The 20,649-nt window shown below is 28.2% G+C and overlaps 1 protein-coding gene across 1 annotated transcript in view; it reads left to right on the top strand.

Annotated features, from left to right (window-relative positions):
* LOC113372006 (gamma-aminobutyric acid type B receptor subunit 2) overlaps positions 1–20,649 on the top strand; it is a 215,224-nt gene that overhangs the window by 20,683 nt on the left and 173,892 nt on the right. The window contains exon 2 of the mRNA XM_026612382.1: positions 17,260–17,403. Coding sequence (XP_026468167.1) covers positions 17,260–17,403 — 144 coding nt within the window. The remainder of the gene's footprint in view (positions 1–17,259; positions 17,404–20,649) is intronic.

The following is a 20,649-nucleotide window of genomic DNA, read 5'->3' as shown; positions in this document are numbered from 1 at the left end:
TGAGATGTAAAAAAAATATTTCATAATTTAGTGTGGAAAATGAAAGTGAAATTTTTTTACCACTTTAATTTATTAAATTACAAAGTTTTCTATGAAATTTAGTTTCTAACTGCTGAACAACACCATTATAAAACATGAAGTTGATCATTAATTTTCAATTTTTTATACGTATTTATTATTGTTATTATGATAAGTCAATGTTATATTATAATCACTTTTTTATATTAAAATTTCAAATAGACTATTTTTTGCATTTTTTATTTCGGATATTGACATTGTGCTTTAAGACAAGTTTCTGGAACTTTCCTATTCCTAATTTAAATTATTTTGAAGTTTCAAGATTTCGATTTTTTTTTTCAAATGTTAATAATCTTGGTACGGAATACGAAAAATTAAAAACAAAATTTGTACTGTTATTAAAATCTCTATAAAATATCTAAGAATTTGATATGCGTATGTATAATGATCATTTTTTAAATCGTTTAATAACTTTTTTATATCTACGAAACCACGGACTGCCTTTTCAAAAGCTTAAACAATCTTCATTTCGTCAATTCAAGTGATCATCCAAATCGAAAACCTTCATTCTATAAAATAATGTTATTTTTAACACCTTTTACCTACGTATTTCTGAAACGGATGATCTACTTTTGCTGAAAACTAATCGGCACGTCTGCTCATCAATACGAATCAAATGTTTTCTGAATCATTCAAATTCATAATCTGTACTCCTGAAATCGTGGACAAAAATTGTATCCAAAAATACATAGACACAAAAAAATCTTTTTTTCAAAGGTATGCCAGAATGTCCGGTTCATTCAAATATAGCTTAGACTATGAAAACAATATTTAATAAGATAATTTTTTTTACAACACGTGTAACGTTTAGAATGTAGTTTTCCAAATTCATCCCCTAATCGTATTCGAAAAAAAGGCAATGTAGTGAAAGCGTTATTAAATTACCCTGACGTTGCCTTGAATCGACAAAGGAGCCCGCGGGCGTATCTCGAGACAATTATTGTAATTCCATTTACGACACCGCGTATGAGATCAAATAAAAGAATTCCGAGTTTTCTACCTTCAGAAGTGACTCGGAGCCCCTCGAGTCCTCGAAATGAATCGGCATATGTCTTTGAGATACATAACACTTCTTTATATTCTTCTAAGAACACTTTGAGATTTGACCGGCATATGTCTTTGAGATACATAACACTTCTTTATATTCTTCTAAGAGATTTGTATTAAAGATAAATGCAAAATTTAGCAGAAAAGTGAATTGAAATCCAGTAATCTTGGATTGTTTTGAGCAGCAATTAGAGTTTAAGAATACCATGAAGAAGTCGACCCATAAATAGGTGAACGCGTTGATAAACAGGTTGACAAACAGTTTGATGAATGAATAGGTTGATGAATAGTTTGATGAATAGGTTGATGAATAGGTTGATGAACAGATTGATGAATACGTTGATGAATAGGTTGATAAACAGATTGATGAAAAGGTTGATGAAAAGGTTGATGAACAGGTTGATGAACAGGTTGATGAACAGGTTGATGAACAGTTTGACGAACAGGTTAATGAATAATTTGAGGTTGTTCGTATTCAATTCTATAATACCTAAGATATATTTTTAATTTGTTACAGATGTCTTACAGAACGCTATTTAATAAAGTGATATCATTAAGGGAAATAATTTTGGAATATTTTTTTATATTTTATAATTATTTTATATTTCTAAAATATAATATATATATATATATATATATATACATATCCACATATATATATATATATATATATATATATAATGCATGTGGTCCACATATTACAGTTTAAGAAGCTAACAAGTCGTCTTCGGTTTAATCCAATTCTTTTCTGACACCGGAGACCACACTTCGCATACGAATTGATTTCGTCGGACATTTCTATAGATGACTAGCTGGTGGATTACTTTTAAAAAAAATCATTTTTATCTCACTCTAGAAGAAATGCACATTGGCGAAAACTCACAGAATAGTAAGTTTTCACCAATATAATGAAAATTACTGCGCTAGGGTAAGTCCGTAAGATAGTTAGAAAAATTTCTAATTGTCATTTTGCATCGCAGTACCTGACCTGACCTGAAGGCTTTAATTGATAACATATTTTTGATCTTAATTTTCAAGTGAAAATAGGCTTAGCTAATAAATGACATATCCATACAAATATCCATTCATTGTCCACACAAGATAGTCCGAAACACCTAATTATTTGCTATGTATTGGAATTTAATTTTTACATTAACTTTTATATACACTGATTCTATTGCTATTTCTTGATTCCATAAAAAAAAACTCAATAGCAAATTTGCAGCTTCAATCTTTAGATATGTTTCTATTTAAGTTCTATTTTGTAGCTTCAATCTTTAGATATGTTTTTATTTAAGTTTTTATTCAAGTTACCATTTTTGAATTAAAAAAATCAATATGACTGTAACCATTTACTATCTACCATAATAGGCATTATTGATCAATTGGCAAAAATCCTAATGGTTTTGATTTTTTTATGCCTTGGTTCCATATCTCTTGTATAGTTTATACATGGTTGTTTAATTTAGTTTGGCTCGTGATTTTGTATAGAAATAATCTGATATATTTGTTCAACCCTTTTTCTATCTTTAACAATAGTTTTGATGTATTTGGTTTCACCCATTCGGGCTTTGTGTGTTTGTTTTGATAAATAACCTTTGGCTACTTGATGGGGTTCCTATGTATATATTTGGAAACATTGTGAAGCATTTGTGGTTGATTTGATTTTATTGTATTGAATATCAAATACCATAGAAATCGTATCATATATGTGATGAAACAGCTCTGGAACTTAAATTGGTAAGAACTTTAAACATTATCAAACAATTTTTTTCTATTGTCGAATCGTTTTGATCCTAATTTTTACTTCAAATCTTCTAATTGCAAGACCAAAACTTTTTTCACATAGACACGAAAAAAACATAAATAAAATTATGATTTTCTAAATTTATATATCTTCGAATTACTCAATTGCTCGTTAGCAATAGTATTCTTTCAAAAGCAATTTTGATATTTAGCAATAGTATTGTTAATTTGTGAGTTTCATTATTAATTATCTGAATAATTTGCTTCCTTCCTGTCATGGAATCCTTTCTCTCATATTTCATGCGGTTTCATTTGGATTTATTACCATCAACAAACATTTTAATTTATTTATGGTGCAACCGGATTTCACATTGTACACCAAAGTAAGAAATAAATCCTTTTCCAACAATCTCTTCCCACAACGACACATGCCATTTTGGACATAAATAATTCGGATTCGGCCGTTTTGTGTTGAAATCGTACTATGTAAAGGTCGAGTTGCGTTTATAAATCAGAATATATAGAAAGCTTTTGTTTCGATAACATCTCTGGATTCAATTCGACTCTGCTGAGTTGAACGATTTTGGATACGTAATTTATTAGAAGAGAAGTGATATTATGGTATTTGTCTTGGAAGTATCGGTTTAGAGGTATTTAAGATGATTTCAAGGTTCGGTTGTCAAAGGGTTGAAATGTAAGTTCATCAAAGCGAAGACTATGATGAGATACTTAGTGCAAATGTTGCCTCAAAGATGATTTGTCTAATAGCAAAACTATTAACCGTAAACTATCCAAAAATTAGTACAAATTACAATTTAAATAATATAAATAATTTAAGCAGATTATACGTTTAAGTATTATTTTTATTGCCAATATAAATTACAATCTGTCTTAAATTTCACATTTAATTGTTAGGATGATACAATCAATTATTAAAATTCCTTTTGTATTATTATCCTGTACTATGCCTCCACAGAAATGGCATAAAAAAGGCATCAAAGATTGAACTGATGTTTCAGCTCAATCCTCCGATCTATCACAGCAACTTATGCGATTTTCAAACAATTTTCATCCTCATAGATTAGGACATGGCCAGTTATTTATGAAGGTTCCACCTTCTTCGATTTATTTTTTCCCCAGCAAAAGTATTCAATCAAGTATATGAGACGAGTGGAAGTAGTCACGCACAATATTATTTTTCTAGATGTATAGGCACGCACAGCATTTTATTTGCTTTGTTCTGTTTTATCTAAAATTGCAGAATGATTTCTTGGTGGATAAAAGACTATTGAAGTTGTCATATTTAATACTCCAGAGATTTTTGTAATGTGGTGCTTTTACATGTTTTATTACTGAGATCATGTTCCTTATTAGATGGTGATCAACTATGATTATAGATATCAAAGAGGGTTACTTAAGGTAGATATAAATATAAAGTTTACAAAGATCCTGAAGCATTGTAGTCCTACAAAACGATTCAATTTAAAAAAATCTATTATTATTAATTAGAATAATGGGATAAGTTGCTAAAATTTTATTGTCTAAGTCCAGAAAATCGGAGTATCAAGAAAATATAAAGTTATGAAATCGAATTTTTGAGCAAAAACATACACTTGTTCTTAGAGTTAATAAATTACACAAACCGCAAAATAAAGCTTGAATATTATTGAAAGTTAAAATTAAACTCTCAAAATATCTGCTCTTACTCTTGTTAGATCATATTCTGAATTATCGATCAAGATATAATTAAATTTAAAAAAATTATTAAATTCATTGTTGTTAAATATTTGTATGCATTTTTCAATATAAATGCATATTTATAATAATAAATAATTTATTCTGAGGTATTAAACTATACGTCGAAAATTGATTTATCACGCGATAAAAGAGTATCTTCCGTACAAAAATCAATAAAGCGAATCTTGGATGATAGCTACCTTTTGTCATGAAATCATAGCTTTTATTATATCATAACTTTATGCATATCAATTTTCTATATGTTTATGATATAGATATTCTTTGTGTCGTATTTTTGTAGTAGAAATATCACAGGAACATTTACAATCGCAAAAAAGTCCTTTATAACCCTATCTTTCAGGCAGGATGTTCGCAAAAGGAAAACCTAGCGGGGTCAGAGAAAGACGTTTGCGAAATAGGAAGATAATATCGTATTTCCATCCAAAACCTTTGTAGAAAAAATATCTAATAACCGTTTTTGGCTTAATGATAAATGATATCGTTTTTTTTAAAAATGTATCGAGCAGATCAGTTCGTGATACATTGTGCAAAAATAGAATTTGTACTATATTAATTATTTTTTCCTCAAGATATTTCTTATATGTAGTTTATCGACATATATTTTTTAAACGATTATAGATTGAATCAAAAAATTAAACACATGATATTTTTGAAATTGAGATCAAAATTAAAACGTTTTATTGCTATCCCCAAGGTGAAATGTCAAGGCATTTCACGTTTCAAGACATTCTGAATCGAATGAGCCCAGGTTTTAAAATGTGTCTGTGTGTTTGTGGGATGGTTTTTCACTTTTCGTCGACGTTTTCTCAAAAACAGTTTAGATCGTTGAAACCGTTTCTTTATAATCAGAAGAAAAGTGTAAAAAAATACACATTTTACCCCACAATTTTGAATCGATTTTAAAAATTCAAAAACTGTTTGACAGATATGAGTTGGGAATTATTAGTTTTTGGTTAAGATCAGTCGAACCGTTTCTTCGCAATCGTAAATTTGAAAAAAAAATTGGCGACAAATATGAGTTGGAATTAGCATTTATCAGTTTTTAGTAAAGATCAGTCGAAACGTTTCTTGGTAATTGTAAATTTCTAAGAAAAAAATTTACGAGTTTGATAAAATTATGGATAATGATAGATTTTATAGTCGGAAATAACATATTAAAATATCATAGGCTTACGATAAGCTGTTGAAATATAAAAATTCATCAAAGTTTAGTTTTTCATTGCGTGTTTGAGTGATTCTGATCAGAATCAATGCCGAACATAGCTATTGATTACAGTTTACATCTACACAAAAATCTAAATATGTGAGTTGATTATTATTATTAAGTTGATTAAGCATACGTATCGAGAAGTTCATGTAACTTGCTTTACGTCGAAATGCTACTTACAACTAGTTATTTCTGTTCATTCATCTCTAGGATCTTTATATATTTGTAAACAAGAATTTTGCATAAATTATAATTTTTTTTTTTTTTTTTTTGTTACAATTTATTTTTGTTATAAATTATAAATAAAATTAGATATAATTTAGAAAAAAAACTAAATCGTCCCGTCCTATTTCTGCCCAAAAAATCATATCTTTATGCAAACACACGCGTTCGATCTACAAGACCCATACGACAGCTTCATAAAGTAGCCCCCGAGGGCTCGGGAGCCTCTGCATTCCGGAGGCACATTATGATATAAAGGTTGTATTATATTATAGAACAGTATATTGCTACGTACTTTATACTACTTATCGGGTCTTTAAATCTGGGAATAAATCAGGATTTATAAGTATATAAGGATAAGATTATTTGCATTTTTCAAAAAATAGTTAAATTAAAAGAAGTGGTCATTAATTAACTTCCCGTAGGGTAAGTTATTGTAATGGGCCGAAAATCGGAATTGAAAATTTTTACATTTCTCGACGTTTTGAAGGTTTCTGAACGTTTTGGCATACCTCAGAAAAAATGGATGTGTGTGTGTGTGTGTGTGTGTGTGTGTATGTATGTATGGATACAAATTTTCGTCCACGTTTTCGGGCGTACGGATCAACCGATTTGAATGGTTTAAAAAACATTCGATTCCTATTAATAAGGAGAAGAGCTGATTAGTTTTTGGCAAAGACAGGTCCAGCAGTTACGGAGATAAGGAGCAAAGAGTGCAGAAAATAGAAATCGAGTTTTTGAGAGAACTGAGCATCCGATTTGAATGATCTAAAAAACATTCCATTAGTAATGATTGGGAGAAAGGGTTATTAGTTTTTCGCAAAGGCAGGCCCAGCCATTTCGGAGATACAGAGCTAAATGTACAAAGAATGGCAGTTTTTGAGAGAACTAAGCGTCCGATTCAATTGATTCAAAGAACTTTCTGCTTGTCTTAATAAAATAATTGATTTTGGAAAAAAAAATTTGTACCATTTTTTTTTTTTTTTTTTTTTTTTTTTTAGTTTTTGTATATCGAAAATAATTCAGATTTTATTTTTAATTCTGACTATAGTTCTAATATACTTTAAACAAATAATTTCAACTCTGCAATTCAGTTTATATAATTATTATAAATATTAGACAATAATACAATATTTATAATAATCTATTTGAAAACATTCAATATTCCTCGAACGTTTCGTTACGGTACGGGAAGTTCCAGCAATTAGCCTTAAGGCACGATGCCACCCACCCCACTAGTTTTTTTATAATCTGTCGAGTATTTCATTTTGAAGTTATACGTAAAAACCTTCACGGTCGTGATGATATATTGTCACTTCTAAAAAATGTATAATAATCAATATTATAGATAATAGTTAATTAATATGTACGCTCTAATATATATAAAGTTTGATATAAATACACATATTTACTTTGTGTAATTGCAAAGATAAGTAATTTGTTTGAACACTCTTTGTAAATATAATTTTTTTTTTAAATATTTTGCAATACAGTTTTTAAATAAGTAGTATTTTTCATTTAAGATCAACATATTTAGAAGTTGAAATATATATATATATATATATATATATATATATATATATATATATAAATATATGTATATATATATAGAATATATATATATAGGATGAATATTATATAGGTATTTTCTAGATTTTTTATTTAATTGTCACTCGAGTAACCCCAGTATATTTTAGCGTTTAATTCAATTACTGTTCGACATTTGCGAAGAGTACATACTTTTGTTTTCGGAATTGACCACAACACGAATTTTTGCATATGCAAATATCTGTAGAAATATATTCAATAAATGTACCACGAATATACACGTGCTTGCAAAATGTCATTTCAATTCTGTAAAAGCACTGAGGGAATATAAAACACATCCAATATCTAGAAATTTATTCGAATTTGTAGAAAATTTAGGCATGAATAAATAATGTTGAAAATTACATCACTTATATTAGGTGAACAGCTTATAGAAAGTAGAAATAATTGAGTTTTTTATCATCTTATATTTTTACAAATAGTCCTATTTTTTTAGTTACCCATTATCGCTAATTTTTATTATTGGCCTGTATTACTAGTATTTAGAAAACTTATTTTTACCTACAACGTTTTATTCACATTACATTCACAAATGAATTCTTAATTCTTCATCTTTATTCTTTCTACCTTCTAACTTCTAAGTTTATTCTAATTCAAAACAAGTGGGGTGTATGGCATCGTGCCTTAAGACAAATTGCTGGAACTTCCCACACCGTAACGAAATGTTCGAGGAATATTAAATGTTTTCAAATAGATGATTATATATAATGTAAAGTTGTCTAATATTTATAAGAATTATATAAACTGAATTACAAAGTTAAAATTATTCACTTAAAGTATATAAGTAAGCTTTAGAAATTTAACCAGAATCAAAATTGAAATCTCTGAAAAAAAAAAAAAAAAAAAAATTAGATGAAAATTGTTCTTTCCAAAAGCAATTATTCCATCAACACAAGCAGAAAGTTTTTTGAATTATTCAAATCAGATGTCTATTCCTCTCAAAAAATGTTATTGTTTGTACATTTAGCTCTGTGTCTTCTAAATGGTTAGACCTGCCTCTGCCAAAAACTAATCACCACTTCTCCGTATCATCAGGAATTTAATGTTTTTTTTAAACCGGATGCTCCGTTTTCTCAAAAACTTGATTTCTATTTTCTGCACTCTTTGCTCTTTATCTCCGTAACAACTGGACCTGCCTTTGCCAAAAACTAAAATTTATCGATAGACATCGAATGTTTTTTGAACCATTCAAATCGGTTGATTCGTGCGCCCGAAAACGTGACTGGAAATTTGTATCCATACATACATACCCACACACACACACATCCATTTTTTCTGAGGTCGAGAAATGTAAAAATATTCATTTTCGATTTTCGGCCTATTCTCTACGGGAAGTTAATAATATTGAAAATTACATAACTTATATTTAATGAAATACTTAAAAAAAAGTAAAATCACTAAAAGGTCTTTATCATCTTATATTTTTACAAATAGTCCTATTGTTTTGTTACCCATTATCCCTAATTTTACATTTATACATATTATTACATATTCTGTACTTGCTTATTCATAAATGAATTCTTAATTTTCCATTTTATTCTCACTTCTAGCTTCTAAGTTTATTCTAATTCAAAATAAATGACAATTCTATGACTTGAACAAAAAAATATTTTACATATTGTTATTTGCGATTAAAAATTTGATTTTATTCAGTATAAATATATATATATATATATATATATATATATATATATATACATGACTTTTATAATTGCGCAGAAATAGGATTAACACCGTGATTGACGGCACTAATTAAGTTTTCTCAAAAACATGAATGTTTCTTTTGTTTTTTGTCCTGCAATTATTAGGATTACTCCTAATTGTATCGTGCTTTTAGTGGAAGCCACAACGGAACAATGTATATATATATATATATATATATATATATATATATATATAATGAAGGCAACATTGACTAAAAGCAAAAGCAGCCTTCCAGCCGCAGAAAAAATATTACGCCGTTTGTGATATATTGCGAGATTCGCATACGACAGACGTTTTCACTGTGACGCGTCTTAATTAGATGTCGGAGGATAAGATTTATATCTATTTACGTGTAAATACAGATATTTCATCTAATATATACATATATTTAATACACACACATATGTAATTTGTTGCATACTTATACATATTGATGTAAATTTGAGGCAAAAATTTCTAATTGTTGTTATTACTGTTTTTAATTCTATTCCATATATATTTGTATACATAAATTCATTTCAATTATAAAATTATAAAAACATATACAACTAACTTCAAGATAAGAATGCATAATTTTATGTAAAGTTTTTAGCCCGAAATAAAATCCATTCCTGGAATTTAAATAGCTAGCCTTTATTCTATTCTACCTCGAAACCGATTAATGGACCGATTCTGCCCTACAACAGACCAATGTTATGGCAAGGCTATGTTATGAAAAACATTCCATACTAAATATTGACAAATGGCATGTGGTTGCTTTGCAGTCAGGCGTTTTTCTTAGGTCGTCAAATAGAAAACCTAATTTAAAAACCGCACAAATGTCAAAAAAACGATCTTAGATAACAGTGTTTTTCTGACCAAGCTTCGTAACATACGAGTGACGTAGAAGTATGCTAAAATTTGCTTTCTGGCAAATTGTTCTTATTATACCAGAATCAAATTTATTTGAAGAAACTATTACATGACTGATTTTTTACACCATTTTCATATCTGGCAAATTAAATTACGATACGAAAATTTGCAGAAACTCTCCTAGGTATAATGTCATTCACCACTTATTATTTTTCTATGTGAGCCTATAAAAGATTAAAAATCAACTGAATAGCAAATAATAAAATATAAATAAAAGTTTGAAGTAATTTAATAATTGCACTAAATGCATGCTTTATTATACGTTAGAATTATCTAAAGTACTTTAGAAGTAACAATTTTAATGAATAAAATTATTTCAGCATGAAACTTAAAAACTGGCAATTATCTTAATAAATAGAATGAAGTTAATTGATTTTTGAAGTTCCTATATATGAATCATACAAACTTTAAAGCCACGAATGCAAAAAAATTAAAACTTTTTATATAAATTCTTATATTATTCTTTTATTATGGATATTTGTTAGTTTATCTTCAATAAATTTTGGCATATTTATCCTAAAGTAAAGTTTAGAAATTAACTGATTCGCAAACTGTAAAATATTTGATTACATCTGATTAAAAAAGTAAATAAAAATATAAATGTAAATAAGCTGATTTCCAGGTATTTGAAATCATCCAACCGCATTAATTAAATTGTGCCGAAAACTCCGCTAAGGCAAAAGCTGGGTGTAATAGAATTACGACCAAAAATCGCGCGAAACAATCACCCCGAATAATCACGAAATATTATTCCCGGAACCCCTAATTTTGTATTCCGGTTGGCATATTTAATTCCCGAAAAATCATTGTTCGCCGCATATCAAAAAAATAAAATGAACTTTTCATAACGGATTGTCGACGGATTCAAAGCGTAGGATTTGTATTTTACGGATCTTTTACAAATACCAAAGTACAAATGAGGATCACCGAGATGAAAGATTTTAAGCGTAAAAATGGAAAATTATACATTACATTTATTATACATATATAACAATGAGTTTTGCAATGTTGAACTTGGAATTATGGTTCAATTGCTTAGTTTTTATTAATTTTAAATATGTCATTATATTGAAAACTTACTACGATATAAATATTCCAATTAACTATTTAATTAATTTAATTTTTTTACAAATACAAACTTGTAACAAGTAGAAGCGTAAATCTAATTTATTTTATATTTCGATATTATCTGCAACTTATCCAAGGAATCTATCCGCAATATATGCTACTAACACATATATGTATGTAATATATGCAAACACATGTGGATATGGTATAAAATGTATCTATATATGTATTCAATATGCATATTCACGAATCTAATCGAAAGTAGCCCCCAGAACTAAAGAAAGATGCCACATATGGCGCCGTTTATCATATAATATTCGAAACTGATGTATAGATGGGTTTATTGTAGGATAAATGCTCAGCAGACCTAAGAAATTCAATTTTGTACAAGATGATACTACAATATTAACTTTGGTGTAATAATTTTTGAGTAATAAATAAATTCCCAATAGGCTCACATAGAAAAATAATTAGTGGTGCATGACATTATTGATGGAAATTGTTAACCGTAATTTAACATTCCAGAATTAAATATTGTAACGATTAATAACAATTATTTTAAATATTTTTAAATTAAATACATCTGCCTTAAGATATAATACTATGCCCCACTAGCTACTTTCTTAAATGTTCACACATAAGCAATGATTAAATGGAAGTCAAATCTATTAAAGAGCTTGAGAAAAGCCAATTCTGTTGTATAAAGAACTATTTTCAATAAATAATACAACAACCTGAAAATAAATAAAAATTAATATAGAAACAACAGAAACTTTCAACTTTTGAACAAAATTTTAGTACAACTAGATATTAACAGTCTTATGATATTCACATAATATGCATTTAAGAAAACATTGACAGATCGTGATTAGTGATTAACGCATGTGCTTGGCTTCATAACCGTGTTTGATAAGTGAGCATTGCATTTTTGACTGTTGTTGTGATTGTGTAACATTCAAATAATATTTATTCAATGTTATTATAATTGTTTTTTAACTTATAAACTAAATAGTAGAATATGTTTTTGCGCAGCTTCAGTTACATAAACAATACTATTGTCGCTCGACGCACGAACGACATACTCTTTGTATGCAAAGTTTTATTTACGATTCGCGTCATTTAAACTAAATAGTTTCAATAACAATTTTATTAAGTTTAATTTAATTATTTAATTTATTGAATGCTAAAACAAAAATAATGTATGATTGATTCAGTGCTGATCCTATTTTCAAAACAATTGTTATAAATCAAAGGTAAATTTTTGTTGATCATTATTTTTATTACTCGAATATTAAGAGCGTGGCATTGTACCTTAAGGCACAATGCCACGCCGCATTAGTTTTTATTTGAATTTATTCTAATTCATCAATTTTAACCTAATAAAATTGTTATATCCATTACCCTAAGTATAAAAAGTTATATTACTTTTTCAAAAAAATATTCGCCCATAAATAAAGCTATAAATAATGTTATCATCGCTGACGTAAACTTATTAATGCTGAAAACCCTTGTGGCCCGACCATCATTTGTATTCTTCTAGGAAAAAACGATTTATAAATGACGTTCGCCTGATCTTCCTTTGACATGGGCAAACAACAAGCAGCTATACACTTTCGTGAAACCAACAGAAACCTACTCTGTCATTGTAAATTTAATATAATGCCATAAGTATAATAGAACCATTAAATATTTTGATAGGATTTATTTCTCCGAGAAAATGGTATATTTCAACTCGGCGAATGATACAATATAAGGAGGTGTTTGAATATTGATTTTTGGCATTTAATTAAGATGTCGAAAGGTTTTTTTTACAGTGTAGGCAATTTGACTTTTGAAGTACATTTCTGCTTTGAGAAGCCTTTAAGTAAATTGCCTACATACTTCTTTGCATATTTGCTATTTTTGGTATTTCATATTCTTGTTATCGCAAATGGTTCTCTTTAGAGGTAATCGGAGGGCTAATAATAAATAAACTACAAGTTTTAGACAACTTAAAATAAATGATAAATATATATTGATTTATTAATATAATTTAATTAGATTTAGAAGTGCAACAACTAATGGGTACTATTTTTGCCAAAACAAAAAATTATTTCAATTTCAAACAACAGCATTTTTTTATCAAATTATTTCATGAGATTGTGATTAATTATATTAAATAATATACAAATAATTGACAATTAAAAGATTATTTTAATGAATGCCATCATGGGCTGACAGAACACATTTGCACATAAAAACATAATACATATGTTTTAACCCGACTCTTCTACCATTGGTAGAAAATTTATTCAAAATATGTTTTGATCGTTTTTTATAATTTTTATTCTTATTATTAGGGTGCAAAATGTTGTAAGTGCCTTTAACTTGACTATTTATTTTTATTTTATTTCTCATAATATTTTGTATAGTTTTTCTTCATTTTTTAGATCTGCTAAATAAATCCAAGGGGTATCGCCAAAACGTATGGCTTTCAAAATAATTTCAAAATAAGAAAATTAGTAAAGTTCTACTAAAATGTTTTATAATCTTATTGAAGTTCTGTATCAAATAATAGCTATAATTATTACTAAATTATTCAAAATTTATATGCATAGATACAAGGCCGGTCCTACCTTGAATGCGATGCATGCAGAAAATGCGGGCGCACGCCTTAGGGGGTGCCAAAACGAGATTCGGAAATGAAATTTTCAATATAGTTTTTTTTTTTCAATATAATTTTTTTGCATTTTTTACTAATTTTTGAGCAATATTTAAGATGCAATTTTGGATATTTCAAATAATGAAAAATCAAAATAAAAAAATCCAACATAAAGCACCAGTGTTATGATTAATAATAAAAGGCTCGAATTTTTTTTGCTTTTCATGATTTGTTTAATAGAATAAATCGCATAAAATCTCCAAAATAAATGTAAAATTTTTCAAAAATATTATTTCAAGCAATAATAAACATACTGAAATGTTTGGATATCCTAAAAAGTTCAGATTAAAAATAAGAATTTAGAAGTTTTGGTAGTGAATATAAAAACCCGCAAATCGCCACGATATTCCAAATCAAATCAATGTGCTTTTATATTATTATTTTATATTATATATTATATAATTTTTTGTGTACTAAACCCAGAGTTATTAATAAGTATTTAAAAACATAACGTAAATCTTCTTATAATTTTAATGATAAACTGTTAAAGCAGTTAATATAATAAGGAAGGGGGGGGGACGCTAGAAATGAAATTGCATGCGGGCGCTGAGAATCCCAGGACCGGCCCTGCATAGATACATCCATTGTATTTTGCGTAAAATCTTTTTTATAAAAACGTCAAAGATGCAATGTTTTTATTGCACAGAGTACTTAATTTTATTTGAAAATTTTCAGATTTTGAACAAAATTATTTTCTATTATATTTCTGTACTTTTTGATACCAAAATTGCTTCCGACTCTTCGTCTATCCCTATTTTGAACCCGAGAACGTAAAATCATTTCTGTAGCTCGTTTCGCTTTTAGTCGAAAATGAAAGTTTATCGGGCACATGTGTTGGTTCGTGTTTATGCGAATAATACATTTGGCACACGCGAAAATGGCTCTGAAGAATTGCATGATTTAAGTCTGAAAAGAGCCGTCAGGAGGTGACTGATTTGACATCTCAACGGGAACATAACGTTCATGTACTTCCATTGGATTGATATCATTTCAACATGATGGCACAACAAAAATTTAGTGAAAAGAAGCAAAAGGGCAGAGAAACATTTGTTGAGATAAGTTGAAACGGTGTAAATTTTATTGTTGGAAACAGGTGCAGAATTAATGTAACTTAGATACAAAAATCGACAAACACAAATTAATTTATAGGAAATATGTTTTAGGTTTTTTAGCTTTTAAATATTTTTATTATGTTTATGTTATAAATAACAAGGTCGTCGCCCAAATATAAGCACTAATATTATATTCAATCTAATATGAATGATGAAATTTACAATATTTATTATAATTATTCAAACATATTTAAAGTAATTGTTATTAATCTATTGTCAGTTTTTTATTGCCGATTATTTTTATCTTTCAAATGTTTAATTATGGTATGGGAAGTTATGTTTCGTTAATGCACATTTAAAATTTAGAACTATAACTAAATTTTAGAACTGAATTCAGAACTATATCTAAAATTTAGAACCATGTCTAAAATTTAGAACTATATCTAACATTTCGAATTATATCTAACATTTACAACCATGTCTAAAATTTAAAACTGTGGCTAAAATTTAGAACCGTGCCTAACATTTTGAACCATGTCGAATATTAATATTATATTAAATCATATTATAAATCATACACTAATATTATATTCAATTAAATAAACTGAATTAATTAAATTAAATTAATTCAATTAAATTAATACGCTCATATTATATTAACTGCTTGGGGATGGCTGCCCACCTGAGTGGACAAACATACTCTGTGAGGCACCGGCTATTTTATAAACAATGACTCAGTTTGCATCGAAAAGTTGAATAAATTACATAAACAGTGTTGTATTTTGAAAATAATTTTAAGTTATTTTAGTAGTATTTTTAGCCTTTTTCTTTGCTATATAGTTTTTTTTTAATATTTAAAACGACCGAGCGCTTTTGAATATGGCAAAACGACTGGTAAATTTTGTGAATTAAGCAGTAGTGAAGATAAGTTTCAAATAGACATTCATACAGACAATTTTTACAAAATTACTCTTTGCACCGAAGATAGTGATGAATGTGATGATGATATTATCCAACCAACAAAAAGAAGTTCGACAAATTAAATGAAGAGCGGAAAGACATTAGCGAATATGCCGATTCTCCTTTAATAATCGAGTTTGACATACATCAACAAATACCCCGACAACAATTACCAAGCAATATAAGACATCCAATAGATTATTTTACTTTAATTTTTACAAATGAATTATTAGACAATATAATAGAAAAACAAACCATTATGGCAGCACAAAAATGAACAAATATACTGACTAATCAGTGGCATATTCTAAATGCGAGAGAAAGAGAAAGTCACCATTCTTTATAAAATGATCAAAAATAAATTAATATTATAAATGTATGTCCTTCAATAACCACAATTTTTTATCAAACAAATTGCATAGCATACACATTGAAATCAAGTTTATAGTCGGTTCAGTAGATTGTTTTGAAATCGGTGCCATGCCGTAAGTGTTTTAATTTTAATATGAATGATGAAATTTACAATATTTATTAAAATTATTTAAACATATGTAAAGTAATTGTTATTCATATTTCGTCAATTTTTGATTACCGATTATTTTTATTTCTCGAATGTTTAATTACGGTATGGGAAGTCATTTTTCATTAACGTACATTTAAAATTTAGAACTGAATTTAGAACTATGTCTAAAATTTTGAACTATATCTAACATTTCGAACCATGTCTACTGTGGCTAAAATTTAGAACCATGTCTAACAATTAAAATCACGTCTAACATTTAGAACTACCACTAAAATTTCAAACCACATCTAAAATTTGGAACGATGTCTAACATTTGGAACCATGTCTAAAATTTAGGACCTTAACATTTAGAACCATGTCTGAAATTTAGAACTATGTCAAAAATTTAGAACTACGTATAAAATTTAAAAATATTTATACCAACCATTAATAATCATTAGTCAGTTTCTATTAATTGAATATAATCAATCAATTTAAAGTAAAAATATTATAAAACTAGTGGTTGCATGGTGTTGTACCTTCAGTCAAATTGCTTGATCTTTCCGTACGGTATAAAAATATTCGAGGAAAAACGAGGAAAACAATTATTTTTATTCCTCAAATATTTTTGTAAGCACCGCACTTTAAATTTTAAAATACATTATGTTTTATACTTTTTATATTTCAATTACAGTGTGATCCCGGCGTCGGTGTCGATCGCTTTTTCCATGCATTGTACACCCAGAAGAGCACTCGAATGGTGATGCTGCTGGGATCAGCCTGCTCTGAAGTGACAGAGAGCCTGGCTAAAGTTGTACCCTATTGGAATATCGTACAGGTCAGTTTATAATAGATTTATTATGAATATAATTACTGAAGTAATATTATGATGGTATATAGAAATATTGAGATAAATTTGGCAAGAACTAATATACGTTGTAAGATTATCATATAATATATAATTGTTCGTTGTTGTAGTTTGTAGCACTATCGTAGTACGTCGTAGTTCTTTGAGTTACTATTGTAGTACTAACGTAGTGCTTTGTAGTACTACGATTTAATACGATAGTACTACAAAGTACAACGTAGTGCTACAGCGTATGATACTACCATAGTACCCTGTAGCCAGTGGTGTTGTCGAGCCGGAACGCGCCGGAACGTCGTTCCGGCAAATCATTTTTGAGCCGGAACGCGTTCCGGCAAGAAAAAATATAAAAACATCGCTACATACAGAAAATGATTTAATAAGTAAATTTTATAAGTTATTATTCAACTAATTTTTATAAAATGTTATTATTGTAATAAACATACATATATGTGCACAAAATGAGTTTTGTAATAATTTTTGTTTCTTTCCTTTTTGAACGGAACTGGAAAAACATGAAATGGTTTTAGAACCGGTTTTAGAACCGGTTTTTAAATTTTAGCGTTCCGGCAATATTAGCACAAAACCACTGGTTTTATCAAAGTCGTTTTTAATTTAGTAACAATTTGAGGTGTATGAACTTCTTATAGAAAAAATAATATTTATAAATTAAATCTTACATTCATTCGCATTTCTTATACGCTAACATCTACATCATATTCATGTTCCTATTTAATAACATCTACATCATATTCATGTTTCCTATTCATGTATTTTTATAGCCTTACGTGTGCCTATACGTTGCATTCTATACTACACGCCTTACATCTGTACCATACGCTTTATTTCATTATATACTCTCAAATCCCTACATTGTATACCGAATACACCTAACCTATATCTACTATATATCCTATTACCTATAATTTCCCTCACACGCTACATTAACCCTACCGAGATTCGATCCCGGGTCCGCCCCGTGGCACGCGACGACCTTATCCACTACACCACCGTAACGCTACAATCAACCGTCTTTTTTCGCGTGTCGTCGCGCCACCTTAGTATTAATTACCTAATTAATTAGAAAATGACCCGCGGAAACAACAGTGCGTCCCATATTATTATTAGTGGGGGTATCCGATAGGGTAGTGGTTAAGGTGCGCGACTTCCACGCGGAGGTCCCGGGTTCAATTCCCGGTAGAAGTAAATGGTATGTAGGGTATATAATAAGTTAATGACGGTATAGGTATCTCACGGTATAATAGATAATAGATATCTATATATGATATACAATAATATAGTATAGTATGATAGGTAATAGGTTATCTATCATATTATTAATAGAATATATAAATTAGACAGTAGTATTTATAAGAAGTAAAAGGTATGTAGGGTATATAATAAGTTAATGACGGTATAGATATCTCACGGTATGATAGATATCTATATATGATATACAATAATATAGTATAGTATGATAGGTAATAGGTTATCTATCATATTATTAATAGAATATATAAATTAGACAGTAGTATTTATAAGAAGTAAAAGGTATGTAGGGTATATAATAAGTTAATGACGGTATAGATATCTCACGGTATGATAGATGATAGATATTTATCGATGATATACAATAATATAATATAGTATGATAGGTAATAGGTTATCTATCATATTATTAGGTTAAGTCTTATAAAGTATTGTAATAAATCTTGAGTACTTTTATATCATAATAAATACCTGTAGGTATTAATGAATACAAATAATACCAGAATAAATATGATTAATGTCATTGAAGAATATAAATTATGTACTCAATGATTCCCTCATACTTGTACAATTTAATGTATAGACTAGCTGTGTATAATAAAGTTAATTATAGAAAAAGTCAATATATTAGATTTGTGAGTTCTTATCGAAATATATCAATTTTTTGAACCGGTTTATGAACCGGATTTTAAATTTAGCGTTCCGGCAAAAAAAAAATATTAGCACAACACCACTGCCTGTAGCACTACCGTAGTACTTTGTAGTATTACCGTTGCGAATCGTAGTACGTTGTAGCCCCATCGTAGTACTACAAAATACTTTATAGTACTACCACAGTGAATTGTGTTGTACACTGTAGCAGTATAGTAGTACTTAGTAGTACTACCATATTAAATCGTCGTACACTGTAGTACTACAGCTATCTTAGTAACTATATATATATATATATATATATATATATATTATATATCTCACATTACTAGATAATAAATTTAATCTCATAAATTTTTATTATGATATAATGATAATTTAATACATAGTCATTGCCAGTACAAATAAAGATTTAGAGACGGTAAATACAAATCTGCATATTATTGTAAGAGAAGAATATTTATGTAAATGTTGAGATTTTGAAACAGAGTAATCGCTGAGATTTTGCAATATTGCGTTAACCCTTCTGTAGACGCGAATCAGCATTTCGGCAGATGATTGTTTGCTTATGGTGATTGGCAATTAATTATTCCATCGGCAAATGAAAGACGACTTATGTATTTTTTCCATTTTTGTAGGTATATATATATATATATATATATATATATATATATATACTCAAAATGAGTATCAGTAGGTATATGTATTGGCTATATCTGCTTCGTATCTTATTTTGTCAGAAATTACATGCTTTTGCTTTTTACATTTTTGTAGTAGTATGTAGATATATATATATATATATATATATATTATTTATATATTATATATATATATATATATATATATATATATAATTGTAGTAACTTGTTCAGATAATTCAAGACGTTTACATTATTATACTGTTAGTTTTGAAGGAATTTTATCTCGCTATACTCAATAATAAAAATATGATCAAGATTTCCACAGAACTGAATCGGTATTCTGCTAATGCTAAAATCTGATCAAGGAATTATATTCATACATGCATAGATATATATATTGATTTACACATTATTGTATCTTAAATCCGACTTCGGTATCGCAGTTGAAATAAATCTGAAGGAATTACCAGTTAATCTGCAGAATATATTCAATCGGAATATATATTATATTCAACCAAAATGCACATGTGCGCATAGTAAATTCTATAATAGTACGGTAAATTTAGTTACTTTACAAATTTATTATGCGTTTGAACAATTTATCATAATTATTATGTCTTGTTACACTTTGATTTTTTTAACAAAGCATAATTTTCAT

The sequence above is a fragment of the Ctenocephalides felis genome, unplaced genomic scaffold, assembly GCF_003426905.1.
Source record: "Ctenocephalides felis isolate EL2017-DRISC unplaced genomic scaffold, ASM342690v1 CF-g0.4_SCAFFOLD_00845, whole genome shotgun sequence".
NCBI classification, from domain to species: Eukaryota; Metazoa; Arthropoda; class Insecta; order Siphonaptera; family Pulicidae; genus Ctenocephalides; species Ctenocephalides felis.
Note: the sequence above shows the minus strand (reverse complement) of the source record. Positions and strands in the feature narration are given on the sequence as shown.